At 55.0% G+C, this 16,867-nt stretch overlaps 6 protein-coding genes across 6 annotated transcripts; 3 read left to right on the top strand and 3 right to left on the bottom strand.

Moving 5' to 3' along the window:
* On the top strand, positions 1 to 4,123 carry TRIREDRAFT_124022 (Hypothetical protein; the record flags this gene model as incomplete). The annotated part of the gene is made up of 8 exons (XM_006969299.1): positions 1 to 48; positions 600 to 2,339; positions 2,389 to 2,913; positions 3,003 to 3,081; positions 3,139 to 3,455; positions 3,615 to 3,690; positions 3,736 to 3,795; positions 3,855 to 4,123. 8 exons carry the CDS (start codon positions 1 to 3, stop codon positions 4,004 to 4,006), a joined length of 2,997 nt encoding a protein of 998 aa, XP_006969361.1. The 3' UTR covers positions 4,007 to 4,123.
* A 2,507-nt stretch (positions 4,124 to 6,630) lies between these two features.
* Positions 6,631 to 7,336, bottom strand: TRIREDRAFT_111948 (uncharacterized protein; the record flags this gene model as incomplete). Its single annotated transcript, XM_006969259.1, has 2 exons — positions 6,631 to 7,008; positions 7,073 to 7,336. 2 exons carry the CDS (start codon positions 7,334 to 7,336, stop codon positions 6,631 to 6,633), a joined length of 642 nt encoding a protein of 213 aa, XP_006969321.1.
* A 1,384-nt stretch (positions 7,337 to 8,720) lies between these two features.
* TRIREDRAFT_82100 (phosphatidylinositol polyphosphate phosphatase) lies at positions 8,721 to 11,941 on the bottom strand (the record flags this gene model as incomplete). The annotated part of the gene is made up of 1 exon (XM_006969258.1): positions 8,721 to 11,941. The coding sequence occupies exon 1, from the start codon at positions 11,664 to 11,666 to the stop codon at positions 8,721 to 8,723; it is 2,946 nt and encodes a 981-aa protein (XP_006969320.1). The 5' UTR covers positions 11,667 to 11,941.
* Positions 11,942 to 12,531: 590 nt separating this feature from the next.
* TRIREDRAFT_69686 (uncharacterized protein) lies at positions 12,532 to 13,188 on the top strand (the record flags this gene model as incomplete). The annotated part of the gene is made up of 1 exon (XM_006969298.1): positions 12,532 to 13,188. The coding sequence occupies one exon, from the start codon at positions 12,532 to 12,534 to the stop codon at positions 13,186 to 13,188; it is 657 nt and encodes a 218-aa protein (XP_006969360.1).
* A 214-nt stretch (positions 13,189 to 13,402) lies between these two features.
* On the bottom strand, positions 13,403 to 14,631 carry TRIREDRAFT_23363 (uncharacterized protein; the record flags this gene model as incomplete). The annotated part of the gene is made up of 5 exons (XM_006969226.1): positions 13,403 to 14,183; positions 14,256 to 14,329; positions 14,390 to 14,435; positions 14,500 to 14,550; positions 14,619 to 14,631. The coding sequence occupies 5 exons, from the start codon at positions 14,629 to 14,631 to the stop codon at positions 13,582 to 13,584; spliced, it is 786 nt and encodes a 261-aa protein (XP_006969288.1). The 3' UTR covers positions 13,403 to 13,581.
* A 397-nt stretch (positions 14,632 to 15,028) lies between these two features.
* TRIREDRAFT_69757 (uncharacterized protein) lies at positions 15,029 to 15,649 on the top strand (the record flags this gene model as incomplete). Its single annotated transcript, XM_006969297.1, has 1 exon — positions 15,029 to 15,649. The coding sequence occupies one exon, from the start codon at positions 15,029 to 15,031 to the stop codon at positions 15,647 to 15,649; it is 621 nt and encodes a 206-aa protein (XP_006969359.1).
* Between the last annotated feature and the right edge of the window lie 1,218 nt (positions 15,650 to 16,867).

Raw genomic sequence — 16,867 nt, 5'->3', positions numbered from 1 at the left:
ATGGAGACGCCCGCCGCGAGCTCACTTGTGCGCTCTCCTGGAGTTTCCGTAAGTAATGTCTTTCCTTAGTCTTTCGTTGCCCCTCGATCTCTCTTCTGCGGCCACGGACGGCGCACGTCGCGGGGACGAAACATGGACATGCTCGTGTGGAGTGTGTGATACTATGGGGTAGTAGTGGCTATTGGAGTGTGGGTTTGGGGGTTTCTGACTTGCTGATGAGCCCTTTCGAGGCGCGGTCAACGTGGCTTTCTCTGTTTTTTTTTCTCTCCTTCACGTCCTGCTCTGGAATGCTGCGTTGTGTGTCTTTTTCGTGTCTTATTTATCACCCTTCCCCCTACATCTCATCCCCATTTCCGTGCCTCTCTCGCAGACGCTCCCCCCACCAGCACCCCCGTTTGCATGTAGCATCAGTCTGCCTCTGTGCTGTCTGTATACGGCGAATGGATTGGACGGCATCTGTCTCATATCATTACCGTTGCAGCTGCCCGGCCCCCTCTTCCTGTTTCGCCGGGGTTGAGTCCTCAACCGGGCAAGGCTAGAGAGAGCCTGACCAGACACGAGAAAGCGAGGGAGTTGACGGTTGACCGGTTTCATCATAGGCCCCTTCCAACAAGTCCTCTCGCGGCCCGCCAAAGCGCAAGAGGACCAGTGACAGCGATGCTGTCTCCAATAATGACACCTCAGCTTCTCGGCCCCGGGGCTGTGACGACTACATGAGCTCTTTTCAGCTCGCCAGTCCAAGTCACGCCGATGCGGCTTATACACATACACACGCTCATGCGAGCACACTGTCTTCGCCCCCAGGTTCTGCTTTGGCTGCCACCAGAGAAATACCACCGGCGGCGGTGGCGGTCCTACCAGGCCCCGGCCACGTACCGGTACATGTGCCCGTAGCCGGTCTGCAAACACAACCCCAGGCCTATCAAGAATATCAGCTGCAGAGCACAGGCAGCGGTCCATCAGGCCATTTTCGCGACCAAGATCGCTGTGCTGAGCCTGTCTTTGGCCACGGCAACGCTGCCATGCCGATCGCTGGCGCTGAAGCTCCGACAGCGTACAGCCCTCGCTCCACCGCCGTGCCGCCGGCCTCGACTTACAACCAACAATATCAGCAAACCCGGTGGCTTGTCCTGGGCCCGCCTGGCGATGCCGTCGCCCAGTCTCCCTTCCCGCCTGTCCTGTCGAACTCGCCTCCCCAGGCTGTGCCACTACAGTCGATTCATATGGGTGGCCCCGTCTTTCCGCCGCCCTTCAACACAGTCTCACCGCATCAATTGAGTCTTCCGGGACAGGAGAACGTCTTACTAGCTGATGCCAACCTCGGGACGCCTTATCCATCCGTTCAAGCATTTCAGCCACACGCCTTTGGCCTGAGTCAACATATGGTCTCGGGTGAAGCAGGTATCCCTCTTCATCCCCATCATCAGCATCATCTGTCTCACCCTCAACCTCCCCCTCATCCTCATTCTCAGCCTTATATCCATCCTCATTCCCCTCCTCATCATCATCCTCATCCTCATCCACCACCACCACCACCACCACCACCACCTCTCTCTCATCCCTATCACCCTGGTGATTACAGTTCAGTTCTCCAGGTTCAAGGTGGTTCCGAGCAGCTCGCAGAGAGACAGTCACCCTTTCAGGTGCCGACTCCTTTACTGTACCTGCCTTATAATGACCCGCGATTGAGGCCTCAAGGCTATACAGATAACAGACCACAACCCGGATATCCCCAACCACCTTCCGAGCAGCCGACCATGGGTGGAGGACCTCAGTTTCCCATGAGCCACCAACAGGCCCCCGCAGATGGCTATCCAGCACAAACGCCTACGGCTCCGGTTCCTTCTGTTCCTATGACTCCGGGAAGCGCTGTCTCACCCAGTCATACCGGCTCTGGGACAGCAATTGGCGAATTGGATGCTCAAGGCCAGGGCAGCTCCTCGTACGGGCAGCCCCCGGACTTGAGTGGAAATGACGAAGGCGACATCGATGAAGAGCCTCAGGAAGACTGTATCGTGTGTGATTTCGGCCTGCCAGACTATGAGAACACGGCCGACGCTATGGATGCCGATTCCAATGCTGACGCCGATGCCGACGCCGATGTTGATGCCGATGCTGAGGCCGATGCTGATGCCGATGCTGATCCTGACGTCCACGATGCCTCACCCGCAGGCGCGGTACAACAGGAGTCATCTTCAGCTACGGCGGAGGAGGACGCGGCATCCTCTGCGGCATCAAACAAGCCAAGGCGAAGCCCGCTCAACCCCGATCAACGGAAGCAGGCGGCAGAGACGAGAAAGATCAAGGCTTGTACACGATGTCGGATGCAAAAGATGCGGGTAAGTGCAGGATTGGATGCTGTTCTCGCACGTTGGCTGACTCCAGTAGTGTGACCCTGATCCTGACGACCCGATGGGAGCCTGTATCGGATGCCAGACGTTTTCCAGAACGTCGAAGAAGACGATCCATCGAATGCCGTGCTACCGCGGAAAGGTTACAGATGCCGTCTTGTTCCGCAGCGGAGGGCTCGAGCTCACCAAACGCTGGAAGGGCACGGAGATGAGGGACGTGACGGATCGAATCAACCCCAAGGACATCCGTACGATCAAATTCACTCTGGGTATATGCGAGGAGCCCATCACGGTGGAGGTCGTCGCATTTCAGCCGCAATCTGGAGACGTGACTGCGAGATACTGGATGGTGCCTGACGGCGAGCTCGGAGTGCGCAAGAAGAAGGATCTAGCCCACTATTGCTTGTTCAGCATCCAAAAGACGGCGGACTATTTCGAGGAATACATCAAGAAGCACGCGGTTAACGTGATGAAGTTGGAGCGAGCGGGTGGTAAGGGGGACCCTCGAGACATTCTTGAGCGCACATATGACTACATTATCAAGCGCTATCAAGATCTTTCGGTATGGATGGATACTACTTGCCCGGCCCGTTCCGTCTGCGAGATGAAGTCATGCTCTACAGTTTGGGGTCATGCTAACGAGCCGTCCAGGCCAGATTCGAACTCACCGGAAATGAAGAGAAAGAGTTCAAATTCTTGGGCCACATGATTATCCTCTGGTTTGCCATGCGTAAGTCAAGTTGGCAATTGCCAGATGTGCCGCTGGGTCTAGCTCTGACATAGATAGGCCACTCGACCGGATCCTCGTGGCTTCTTGGCCAAGAACTACTGGGGATGAAGCCCGAGACGAGAGACGACACCTATCCCCTGTTTGGCAAAGTGTCGGTGCCTCGCATGATTCTGGCGCAGTTCGACAGCATCAACCACACGCGGCTCCTCAGCAAGTACGGTAAGCTGGTGCTAAACGAGCTGGAGTCCATCATGTCGCGGAACCAGCCACAGCACTTCTTCCTCGTCTATGCCTGCATGTTCATGCTGCTCCGGGAAGCGAGCTGGATCAGCGAGGACCGGTATCGTCACGCACGAAACAATCTCGGCCAGAGTGTAAGTCTCGCCATGTGCTCCATTCCTGGTCGCTGGATTGCAGCGTTGGGGCCCTGCTTCAGTCGGTCCTGTGGGCTAATGGTTCTGATTTTCCAGCTCCGCTATTCCATCCCGGCATTTGTAGAGAGCCTGCATGAAAGCTGCAACAACCTCCTCCAGCACTGGCACTACTTCAACTGCAAGGCCTGGCCACATCCGAGTGAGAAGGATGAGAGATACAAAGGCCCCCTGGCTGGTATGTCGTCGACTGAATTTGATCTCCTGATGCAGGCTCGCACAGATCGTGCCGTGCAGGGGCAACTGGACGTCTGGAGACGCTACAAGGCAGACAATGGACATGGTAAGTGTCGGCGTTCCGAGCAACAAACAGGCTGGATAGTGTGCTGACCCTCGTCGCAGTGACCAAGCCCGCTCCCAACGACGTCGGGGGAAGGCCGTACGAGGGACGCCAAGTCTTTTACGACTGGGATCATCCGTTTTACTGGGTTTCGCAGCTGTTTGAGGAGGAGTGGCATCCGCATGCGACGTACCAGCGGGAGTACATTGAGTAAGGCAACGGAGCACGACAGGTGCAGGAAATGCACGGACAGCGATTGGTTTGCATCGCATATAGACGCGGTGATGGGGCTTTTACGGGGTCGAAGGGTTGTATAAATTGGGTACACGATTTGGCTATTGCTTTCTAAATTGATGATGTTTCCTTTGCCTCTACGACTTACGAAAAGATTGCGACTATCAAGCTTGATAAAAAAGATGCATCCGAGTCCGAATTGTTAATGCCGATGAATCTCAAATCTTAATCAGACTATTGATATGTTCAGGCGAAATATGCACACCAGTCGCAGCAACTCAGATGGCCAAGGCTCAACAAAGTACCGATACAAGCACTTTCTCAAAGCAGGCAATGAGTCGACGGCGTCACATATCATGCCATTGCCATTTCCGAGCCAACCCCTTGCCTCGATACGACGCAAAGAGTGAAGTAGGGGGTAAGGATTCGGTGATGGTAAGGAGCAAAATCTGGTTTGGACTGCGCTTGCGACGCCCGCAGGAGGATTCCTTCCGATGCGAGGGCTGTCGTATTTTTGCCTTTTGCCTTTTGCCTTGTTATTGCGTTTGCGATTGCCTTGCCTTCTTCTTCTTTAGCCTTTATATTGTCTGGCAACCTGATTTGAGTGAGTGCGTGATATTGTGTCCTTTGGGGGGGTGTCGTATGCATGTCAGCCGGTACGAGTGAGATACCAGGCTTTTCTTGAAGGAGAGTATCTTGGAACATGTCGCGGGCATGTAGTATTGCGTGATGTATGTGTGTACGGTATGTGAGGTTGATTAGTATAGAGTGAGATATATATATGTATGGCAATGCAGGGAGCAAAGAAGCAAACGTCATCCATTTGGGGTGACATGTGCATAAGAGATCGTGTCAGCGTTGGTTCTGTAACAGCCTCCAATCATACATGTTGCTTTAGAAATCTCTTCATTCTGTTCATCCTGTCAAATCCATCCGTCTTCGGTCGTCATTGTCGTGTCGCGTTCCTGTTGTTGGCCCTAACAGCAACTTTTCCCGCTTCTTCCCGCTTTCACGCCTCCCCCCCTACTAGTAATGGCCTAACCAACGCTTCTTTTCTCCTCTTTTAACCCCCTTTTTTTATCCCGCTGAAGACATGCGCTTTATCCTGCTTCAAGCGTTAGTTCCTCCTTTTAGTGCCGGTTTTCCATCGCCGCACATTCCATACTTGTACAGACATGGGTTAGTATCCTTGGTTTTCTTGTTGGTAGCAGTAGTAGTAGTATATGGGATGATGGTACAGAGACACGGCAAGATACGGGTCGTCCCGTTGCGAAGGCACGTTGAGATCGTGCATTAGTTGAGACCCCATCACGTCAAAGGGACAAAGGTGCCGTGTGTCTGTGTCCATGGTCAGTGGTTTTGGTGCTGGGATTGGTTAGACTCACTAACAGTTTGGTTTGTAAAAAGACATTCAAGTGATACCTCTCTGGATGCCCATTTCCCAGGTATATTCTCGTACATTAAGAAGCAGGCAGATGAATAGAAATTCGGCATGTTCATACAGGCAAGTCAGTAGCAGCGAATACCCGTCAGGAAGGTAGGTGAGCCATGGTGTTTGTTTGTTTGGCAGAAGTGCAGGGTAATACGCCTCCAAAGGAGTGGTATAGCCTCCCTCCAACCCTCTCAAATGAGCTGTAAGCGGCTTCCTGAACAAAATTTGTGTCGATGCGCTTTCCGGCTTCACGTGTTACTATCCGGATAATAGACAATAGTAACAGACTTCCTGGAGTTCGACTTTATGGTCCGTCAGCGGAGTCATCTTCCACCTTAATTTCTCCTCTCTAATGTATCTATTCGGCTGCTATATCGCCGAGTAAATCCCCCAACATCCCGCAAGGCCGTCGTGACGATAGTCTTGCGCACCGCACAGGAGTAAACAAGTAGGCATTCACACAATTAGACACTGAGTCTCCAATCAATGACTAGCTAGGTAAAAGTAGAACAAAGAAGGAAAATGAAAATTCGTAATGAACCGTGTTGTTGGGTAGACCATAGCATTGACGCTACAAGTCCTATGCATTCAACTCCCTACCTCGACTCTACATTCGTAAGCTATACATAGAACGGCAAGTCGAGGAGAAATGAACAGAATACAAACAAACAGCACAGCTCCAAAGACCTGCTGAACAGAGTATGTCACAATTTCACAACAAGTCAATTCTGTCTGCCATCACACAGATCAGCATCTATATCAGCATCGCAACCAAGATCCTGCTTCTCATCAACATCACACGCTGGACATTCCAAGCAACTCGACACAACTTCACAGCCAACCATGTGTTTATTGAAGACCATTGTAAAAGCACCGCAAAGCCTAAAGCATCTCGTTGAAGCGACAAGGGTATCGTGTAAAGACAGATCAAAAGCAGATATTCCAAGCCCCAAGTCTAAGCCACCAAGCTCCAAACCTTCACCCACAAGCCGAGTCTAAGCCGCGTGCAAGCCAACTGTGACCAAGAAAACACCATTCGACTCCTGGCAATCCTTGTTCCATCACCATCGTATCTTGCTCGTCCTATCCCCAACAAGAAGCTGCCTTGTCTGCATCTTGCCCTCCAAGTCCCACGCCTCCTCCAACCGTTGAAGTCCGGCATCTGCCCAGCCCTACTGGGGCCAGTCTTCGTCAATGGAGATGACCTCGCTCAGTTTGCTCGCGCGGCCTCCAGACCTGAGCAGGCCCTGCCTTCTCTGCTCTGGGGTGAGGTTCTGCGAGGCCAAGTACTGCCTGAGCCCGTTGCGCCTGGAGTGGAAGGCCTTGTCGTTCTTCAAGTCGCCCTTGAGCAGCAACGCGGCCGTAGTGTAGTCGGCATACTCCTTCTCCATCTTCCACGTCTCCAGTGGCGAGGGGCACGACACCATGAATCGATCCTCGTCCGTGAGGGTCTTGAACTCCGCTCTCTGCTCGACAGCTTTGTGGTACTTGACCATCTGAAGCTCGTCCTCCGGCACGTACAAAGCCATGCAGTCTTCCGAGCTGGGCTTCTATTCCAAATCATTAGCACGCCATCCTTGAGTTGAGCGCCGTCTTCGCTGTGGCAAAGCTTACTGTAGGGTTGTGGCACGGCATAGTGGCCTGGGGGATGTCCATGGCGGCCCTATCAGTCTCAAACATCATCTCGGCCTGAACCGGTGGCCTTCCGACTTCTTGAGGCTCGCCGGTCAGATATGTCTGACACTCCGGAGGGGAAAGCTCCAACATCTCTTCACGATGGGGTCTGTACTCCTCGAGCTGCGTGTAGAGTTTCTCAAACGCTATGCGCCGACGGAGGTGGGAGTTGGGGTCTGTGTCGCGAACCCGGCGAGGCGTCATCTTGTTCACGGTATTGTGTTGAGTGCCTGAGTGTAGGCAAGGTGAGACGCCAGGTGTGTGAGCTGTATGGAGGATGAGATCTCGAGACGAAGACGGGCAGGAGGTCTCTATTTATGCCCTGCCGGGCGGCCAGCAAAACGGACGTCTGTCAATGGAAATATGAGTGGCTTGTCGCGGAGGCGTTTGTCCCTTGGGGTTCATGGCAACCATTGCCTGCTCCTTGTTGAACGATCCAGCGGGAAAGCCCGATATTCATCAGCCATCAAGAAACCTAGCAGCTCGTTGGGCCTTGAGGCACGTTAAACTCCAAGTTATTTCGGGGCCAAGGTAGCCACCACGATGTCTCGAGACATAAACTTCGGTGCGCAAGCCTCGTCTTTCTGTTGTCCTAGGTTGCTGGGGCACGTGGAAATAGCTTTCGAGGCGCTGTAGAGTGTTGGGCTGCGTCGAGATGGCGTTGACAAGCAAGGGATAGACTCTTGAATTGTTGACAAGGAGTTTAACCATAGGAAGAAGCTGATTTGCGCCGGATAAACAGGAGCTGACTCGGAGAAGAAAACCTCGGAAAGAAAAAAATTGAAAAGGAAAATTTATTTTACAGTGGAGGAGAAGGTCCGAGAGGCAGCCTCGTGAAAGCAGTGCCTGCCAGTTGAGGCTGCCTGACCGCCCCGAAGCGGTGGCATATCCAGATGTTGTTCTGTTGATCTCGAGATGATCATGTGCTGAGGACAAACCAGGAGAAGGATGGAGAGGGGGGGTCTGAGAAGAAGAGAAGAAAGAGAAGAGAAAGAGAAGAGAAAGAAGGAGAAGAATAGAATGGCTGAATACAGTAAAAGTGTCCGTGCTTGGGGAGTGTTGATTCTCTGTTGCCTGTCCGGCAGATGGCGAGAGAAGGAGGAAGCAGGAGCACGTGCCTCCTCTCTCACGGGAGGGCACTCATGATGTATCTCGACTTCAATCGATTGTGCCAGTGCGGTATCTCGGGGCATGCGATGGACTGAATGATGGACTCTCTGTGGTTGAGATGTTGCATTCACTTTGCTGTACATGTCCACGTCACACAACAGCCCCTGAAGTCAACAATCTCCAGTGACTTTTCTACAATGATCCTCCATGCTGGCTGTGTAGAGTGTGATTGTCCGCACGAACGAATAATGATTGACAGTAAAGGACAATGGGGCATCATGTGCTCATAAGACAAACTGCTACATACTAATAGCCGGTCTACTATACTATATATGAGGTATCCATCGAATCATATCACAACACCAAACACTCGCTAGCATGTCATCCCAGCTCATCTATGCCTAATAAACACCGCTGGTTTTAATCATCGCCATTTCATCCTCCTCCATGGCCTGCCGCCCCTCTCCCTGCCGAGCGTCTAGCTTCGATCGTCCTTCCTGAGAAACATCTCCAGCACGATCCGCTGCCGGTCCTTCTTCGCCTTGTCCTTATCGTCGCTAGATCGGAACAGCAGCGGGCTCACAATCTCGGCATACCGCCTCTCTCTGGCCCTCCTCTTCCTAACCGGTTCAGTCTCGCCGGGGCGGAAGCTGAGCCGTCGGGTCAACGCGCCTGGTGTCGGCCCCGGCGCAGTTGCAGGGCTCAACTCGGCAGCCACGCGCGAGAGGGTGGCCGTCAAAAACACAAAGGCAATGTTGTGGCTCGGAGACATTGCAAGCAGGTCGAGTATGTGATTCTTCACGTCGGGCCACGACGTCACCGGTAACGTGTTGAGATTCGGTAACTCGATGGAGAGCTTAGCCCAGAGATGCGGCGGAACGAGTCCGTCAATGAGAGACGAGAGGAAGAGGAGTAAGACGGAAGAGTACATCTCCAGCTTGTGCGTAGACAAGAGCTCCACGGGCAGGGCATCCGCCAGTGGCGCGTTTGTGTCCAGCGCTGTTATGAGCGCTGCCTTGAGCTCGTCCCGCCTGCCCGCTTCCACGGTCCACGTCGCGGCGTCCAGCGGCCAGCCGGGGTCTCGCGGCAGAGTCATGTCTTCGAGCATTGCCTCGTCGGCTACGCATCGTTCGGCCATGGTCTGAACGACCTCGGTGAGCTTGAAGAGCTCTCGCGGCGCAGAACAGTGCACGTCCCAGTCGTACGTGATGGCCCCCTGAATATTCTTGGCTTTGATAAACTTGCGAATTCCGCACTCCGGCACTCGGATGAGCTCGTCAATCGACCGGCCAAAGCAGCTAGGGAGCCAGGTGCCGCGGACGGGAACAAAATGGTCCTTGCCGCCTTCAACACGCAGCACCAGCACGTCGTCCAGCTTGGAACTGGCGTCATTCAGCGCGCGGACATGCGAAATTTCTGACACTCGCGCCTCGACAATGGCCAGAATGGTCTCGCCAGGCTCCAGCGTCACCGATGAGCCGAGCTTGCTCTTCGTGCCGTCTTCGTCAGGCCGGTGGAACGACGTCTTGAGCCACTTTGCTGCGCCTTGGTCGTCCTCGCTGGTCTGGGTCTCGTGGAGAAACTCGAAGCTGGCAGCAGCGCTGCTGGTGTTGGCAATGGTGATGGAGCACGAGTGTGTCTCGTAGAAGCCCACTTCACCAAAGTCAACCACTCCATCCGTCGCGCCGTGGCCGCCCTCGATGATCAGCGTGACGCCGGGCCGGCCCTCGTTCTCGGCTCGATCCAGCTCGAATGCGATTTCTGAGTGAATGCGAGCCTTCTTTTCCGGGTCGACGGCGTCGTAACGCAGAGTGAACGTGGAGAGGACGGGTTTGTGGTCTGACGATGTGATGCGCTGCTGAGAGCTGTAGAATTCAAGAGTGGCTTGCTCCGGAGCATCGTCCGCTGGCCCAGCGTCGTTATCGTCGTATTCGTCATACTCGTCATACGCCTCGGTGTATGCTGGTTTCGGCGGCTGCTCCTCTCCGTCGGTGTCGGGGTCGTAGCTAAAGAGCACATCCTCGTCCTCCTCAAGCCCGCGCGCCCTCATCTCCTCGTCCTTGAGCTTGGCCTCCCTCAGCTCCTCCAGCTTCTTGTCGTGCGCCTCCTTGTCCTTGCGCGTTCTGTAGAGGACCCGATCGCACCAGCTAGGCGCCCTCTGCTTCTCGCTCGTATCGAATAAGCCAAACGTACCGATGTCGTACTTGAATGTTGGCAAAAATGTTATGGGTCCCTCCCTCCAGCCGTCATGGAACAGCTTCTGCTTTGCAATCACTCGTCTCAGCTGATCGTGTGGTAGAAGCGAGTCGATGGTCGCTTGTAGAGAGGCTGGATCTTGGCTTGGGTCTTCCGGGAAGTCGTCGGGATCTGGTAGGGAGCTCGCCGAGTCGAAACTCTGATCGAAGCTGTGGTCTCTGGAGTGCATCGACGACATGGTGGTTGTGTCGTCGTCGCTCTCGGATGACCGGGAGATGATGATGCCGTCGTCTCCTTCAATGGGCGCCGGTTTGTCGTTGCTCAAGTCGTACTCTCCGCGAGCATGCAATGTCAGCAGCCGTCTGATGTCGTCTCCTGGTAAGCCTTCGAGGCGAAAGTTCATGTCTCCGAACCAGAAGGCAAAGTCTTCGTCTCCGATTCTGTCCCCTTCGTCATCAGACACGCCTCCAATCACCACGGGGTCGAACTGAGCCTTGGACAAAATCTGGCCTACGTCCCAGCAACGCCGGTCAAGAGCCGCCTGACCTACGCCGCTAGCGAGGTGGCAGTTGACAAACAGGAGCTTCGTAGTCTCTCCCAGCACAAGGCGAGTGGCTATGGCGCCCTTGTTCCCAAAGTAGCCGAGAAGACCAGTCCCAACCTGTTGCGTAGAGACGTTGCTTATTGTCGGGGCAATCGTGGGGGAGGCGTAGATCAGAAGCAGGAGTCCCGTCATCTGCTCGGCCACAACAAGCTGGTACCCCTGGGGAATTGCTGCCTCCAGCGCCGCCTTCCACTTGTCCATGGGCCCGTTGTCGACGTATAACCGGCTCATGTACTCGCCTGTCCGGTTGAGGTCTACCACTTCCTGCAGTCCCAGCACGTAGAGGTCAAACCCTTTGTCTCTCTCTTGGCTCGTTGGCCTTGGTTCGAGACCTTCGCCATTGCCTGACTCAGTCGAGCGTCGCGGACGATCATCGCCAGAGATGTCAAGCCCTGCCAGCGCCTTGTCGACCGGTACATCCTCAGCGAACCAGCTGGCGAGGTCCTTATCCGTCCCAGGGCATGCCGCCACGTTCCAAGTGCCCACCTTGACTCGAATCTCGCACGGGCGAAGGTATTCGGAGCGCCGAGACAGGACAGCCCGGGCCAGCGACTGGGGGACGCCGACCTCGACGGGATCCGAGCCGATGGACTGGTTCGTCTGGTCCTTTGCCGGCTCCTCCATTGCAAAGGTCGCGAGCGAGTGGGTGGAAGGTCGTTGGTTTCGGCGTCGCCGGCTGTCGCAATCGCTGGTCTTGTTACCACAGCTTGGCTGCTAGATCATGATGTGGCGCTGCGAGTAATGGTGATGTTGTCGAATGCGACGCAGACGGGCGTTGGGCCGCATATATACTGTAGGAAGTTGCTGTGTATTTGTCGTACGGTGTAAGGCTGTGACAAATTGTTCAATGCTGATAGAAAAGACTGCGAGATAGACAGCAATCTGGCTGCGTAACTGTAGAACAGACAGCGAAGAGCAAATGAGCAGCACGAGGAAGAGGAAATCAAGATACGGTCAAGCGATGGATTATAGAGCAGCTTCCCCATATTCTGCGGCGATCCAGAGCTTCGCGTCATGGATGCCCTGCCGAGAGCAGCTGCCGCATCGGGGCGTTATCGATAAGCTCCAGCGCTGTTGGCGCTGCTCAATCACTGGGCTGACAGCTGCTTCAGGCGCCGTCTCTCAGTGCTCGCAGCTGTCAAGCCAACCTGGAACCCCAACCTGACTGCGACCAAGCGACATCGTCAACCGACCTCTTGTATGTTCTCGTCCACACTCTGGGAACGACTCTCTACGCATCATCACCATTTCTACGTGTCTTCATCATCTACGCAATAATTGATTCTCTGTCTCAATATAGCTGCCATCAACCACTGCTCCTCCCTCGCTCTATGCCAATCATCCCCGCCATCACGGCCTCAGCTTGACCATCCAACACATCCTCTGATTCTCGCTTCATCCTCACCCAGACACATCACACCCTCTGCCGTCCACCACAGCAGATACTGAACCTACTCTCTCCCCCTCCGTTCTACTCTCCTCCACAAAAATGAGCCGTTCGGCCCCTCGAAAATCGCGGCACCACCGCCACCCGTCCAACCGCATCCCCGCCATCTCCGACTACGAGTCCGACGTCGCCGCCATGGCCCCGACCTACGCACCGCCTCCCCCCCGAACCAACACGGAGCTCAACCTCTCTGTCCTGCAGCGCTACCTGCCCTCCATCAGCAGGATCCTCAGCATCGCCGCCAACGCCGTCGTCTACACCTTTGACGCCGCCGCCCAGAGCTGGGAGAAGTCGGGCATCGAGGGCACCATGTTTGTCTGCGCCCAGACGCCGCTGCCCGAGGACATGCATAATCGGCCGCGAGCGTGTGTGTTTGTTCTGAGTCGACGGGGCCTGGATAATGTGATTGTTGATCTGGCAAGGGTGGGACATGTCGAGATCATGGGCGAGCTGGTAATTCTCAAGGTGGAGAGCGATCATGAGGCCGAGGAAAAGGTGCTGGGGCTGTGGATTCACAACGACGAGGCGGAGACGAGGGCAACGAACGGGGCCATTATCGAAGAGAGCTGGAAGATTGCGCGTGCTGCTGGGACCGTGGAGAATGAGGGACCAGAGGCAGGGCCGGCAATGCAGGCCATTGGGCGACCGTTGACGCTCAATGAGCTCTTTGGGAGGCAAGCAGAGGCTACGGGAAGTTGAAACGCCCATTAGCAAACCACGAAAACGCCTTATACTCGGCACAAGCCATAAACAAAATACCAGGAGGGAAGATGCCGGATCTCCATGACTCAAGATTTCCAACGACAAACTCTCATCAACTCCAAACCACAACACTGAAGGATAGAGTCAAGTCATGCTCTCCAGTGCTGTAGTCCTTGTCGCAAGGGAAGAGAATTTCATTACATAGGTACTACCAACAACCAAAGGTGACCTTCCAGCGAGCAAGTGCTAGTCTATCCATAGACCGTCCCGAGCAAACCAATATCTAAATAACAATAATTGAACAAGCAACCAATCCATACGCCAGTAGCTTCGCAATTTGCATCTCCTCGCTTGCTATCACCTCCTCACGCCTCCCTCGACGCGTCCAATTTACACCGTTCCGCTGATACTCAACTCCCGAATCTCCTGCAGCACCTGCTCCACCCTTGCATCCAAATGTCCCTCCGCGTACAAGTCTCGCGTGTCCGCATCCAGATATTGCTGCACCTGCGCCATGCGCGAATACGCCTCCGCGCAGAAGCGCAACTGAATCTTGACCAGCGCCTCAAAGCTGGGATCCAAGTATGGCACGCGCAGGTCAATCAACTGCGGCAGCTCCGTCGTCAGCTGCTCGTTCAGCTGCTCGTACACGGCCTTGGACATCTCCAGCTCCTTCTCCGTCCGCGGCAGCTTCGTGGCGTCCTTGTCCGGCTTCTCGACCAGCTTCTTCACCTTGGCGCGCAGGGCGTCGTAGTCGAGCAGCTTGTGGGAGCGCTTCTTGATGCACTCGTTGACGTCGGGGAAGTAGGCGCAGAAGCGGGCAATGGGCTCGAGCACCGTCATTCGGTACGGGCCGTCGAGGGCCTTGATGGTTTCGGCGTCGAGATCCTCCACGGCCTGCTTGTAGCTCCTGCTGACGCCATCCTTCGCACCCGAGTCGCCGTAGAACGCATCTATCGTCTCGGCGATTCTCATCTGTGAAGCTGTCATGGCTGTTCGTGTGAGGTCGGCATGTTAGTCCTGCGCTCGGATTGTTCGGCCCCGGCGACATGGCGTCTGCGTACCTCTCAGAGAGTCAAGATAGCCCTTTGATTCCTTTTGCAGCCGTAGCGCAGCTGTCTCCATCGTCCTGAACCGCCTGTGGTTGGGTCAGCACGAGAGTCTCCCTCGCCGACAGCTTGTTTGTCGCCCTTCCTACCGTTCCTCGACCTCGTAGTCGCGATCGTTTGTCTTTTCCACATGCCCTGCATCGCACGGTCAGCAACGGTTCGGATCTCTCGTATGACCCAACTGTAGAGTCGTAAATACCCGTCTTCATCATCACCTGCGTCGTCGCGCGGTTCACATTCTTCTTGAATCCTGCGACATCGTCAGCCCCTCGCCCTCTTCTCTGCTGTCCGTCAGCGGGGCATCCGCAAGCTCCGTACCCGCCCACGACATGTTGCCTGTCCTGTCTTTGGTCTCTGGTGACTATGGCTTGTATTCCTCTGTTTTTGTATTTCTAGTATCGGAGTGTCGACTGTTTGCTCAGCTGGTTGGTGCTCGTTGGATCGGGTTGCGGCAGATGACGGACTCAGGAGTTTGCGACAGAGAGGCTGAGGCGTGAGAGCTGGGAAAGTGACGAACTGCCAGATGCCCAGCCACGATGCTCCGCCCAATCGGCTCGTCGACGTCAGCGGTGGCAGCTCAGCCACACCGGGCAAATCATGTTCCGCGACTCCGTTGATTCACGCGGGTGCATCTCACGTGAGCGATGGATTTTCTGTTCTTTTGCTTGAGATATTCCATGAATTCGCATAGGATCAGCACCCCCACGGCAGTCTTACCTGCGGAAAGCATGTTCAACCCTCGATTTCTCATCATCAGCCTGGGGAATCCACTGCCAAAGTACGAGAGCCTACACTCAGCCGGCCATTTCGTCCTCAATGGCCTCACAAAAGTACTCCACCAGCCGGACTTTCGCGAGGTGACGCTGGGCAAGCAGTACTGCATGGTGTCCCAGGGCCCGAAATACACACTCGTGCAGTCTCCGACGTATATGAACGTCTCTGGAGGCTTCGTGGCCAGTGCATGGCAGGAGCTTGTTCGGAAATACGGCGCTGAGTCACTCAGCCTGGTGATTGTTCACGACGAGCTGGAGAAGGATTTTGGGGTGGTCAAGCTGCTTCCCTGGGACCGCAGTCCTCGGGGCCACAACGGAGTCAAGAGCGTGAGGGCATCGGTGTCACCAAAAAAGTATCCGGAATCGCCATTTGCTCGGATTGCCGTCGGCATTGGGCGACCCGAGGCACGGGATGCGGCCACCGTGAGCCGCTACGTGCTCCACAAGATCTCTCGTGAGCACCGGACGGCTCTGGAAGAAGAGGCTCCCTGGGAAGTCGCCAAATGTCTGATGGATCTGGAGAAGCAGTGGAGGGAGGACGTCCAGGGCAGTTCAGGAGGCAACACCGGGCCATGAGCAGTGTCCTCTCCCGGGTACGCCCGTGCCTATGGACGAGCAACTTGCATTTCCCAGCGATAGCATGATGAGATACAGCATAGACGGAGGATTGTGCCACCAGAACGTCTAGGCGTCAAAGGACTGGACCGCCACTTGATGCCGACTAGAGGTTGAAGCACCTCAGCCGTGAAGGTTCAAGCATCAGGATAGGCCAGCCCGCTTAACCTATTGCAGGACTCTACTCACAAAAGACGATCGACGCTCCGCGCTTCGATTGGTATCACCGGCGTCACTCCAGTAAGTTGTTGGAGAACGTCCAGTTGCCCTCTCATGGATTTCCGTCTTGACCTCTGCTGCCGCAGCAGGGGAGATGATAACCCAAGCGATGCAATCTACAAAGTCCGGAGTACATGAACCTCAGGATGTGACAAGTTCCGTGTCATAGGATGATGGCATGATTTTGCGTCAGCTAGGAGGTGCGGCAATTGCGGCGTATGATTACACCAACTGAAGGCATATATACTTTTCGTCTTCCTCGACATTCTCACCACCTCTGCTGCCCCCCGCTGGTTGACCTGTTATTGTACCTGTGAATGCCGTCAGATCGGCCCCGGATGAATATCTGGAGGACGTTGCACGGTCGGTCAAAACCCTGGAGCCGCCAATAGTGTGATTTGTGTGATGCGCATGTGAAAGTGAGCTCTCAGTTTATCTTTACCATCACCTCCATTGTCTATCTTCCAACCCATGGCTGACACGACGTGCGTCTACTTTTCCAATAACAGTCAGTGCCAGACGCCACAGACGCCACCACGTTTTCGCCTTACCCGGAAGCACGGGGAGACCTGGGGATATCCCGGGGAAGAGCTGAAGCAGGCAGGCCTTCATGTGATGGTACTGCAAGTTGAACAAAGGCATCAGGCACGGCTTCACGACGCTACTGCTAGACAGCCAGCCCGGTTGCGACCCCCCACAAGCGCGGCCTCGAGAGACAAGAGAGATAAGGACTGTCGCCCAATCAGCATCGCCTGGAGAGGGCCGGGGTGCCATGCGGCCAACATCGAGCGTCTACGCCAGACTGGGCATCGGTTCCGCGAGAGGCGTGGCGTGCAAAGACAGATGCCACTGATAAGAGCCATGGGTGGGTGTGTCAGACAACGGCGGATAAGCACAAATGGCTTTGCGTAAGGCCAAGCAGACCTTGATACTGAGGGCGATGTGTGCAGTGCCTATCGG

The sequence above is a fragment of the Trichoderma reesei genome (genome assembly GCF_000167675.1).
Source record: "Trichoderma reesei QM6a unplaced genomic scaffold TRIREscaffold_30, whole genome shotgun sequence".
Lineage (NCBI taxonomy): Eukaryota > Fungi > Ascomycota > Sordariomycetes > Hypocreales > Hypocreaceae > Trichoderma > Trichoderma reesei.
This window is presented reverse-complemented; position numbering and strand designations above follow the sequence as displayed.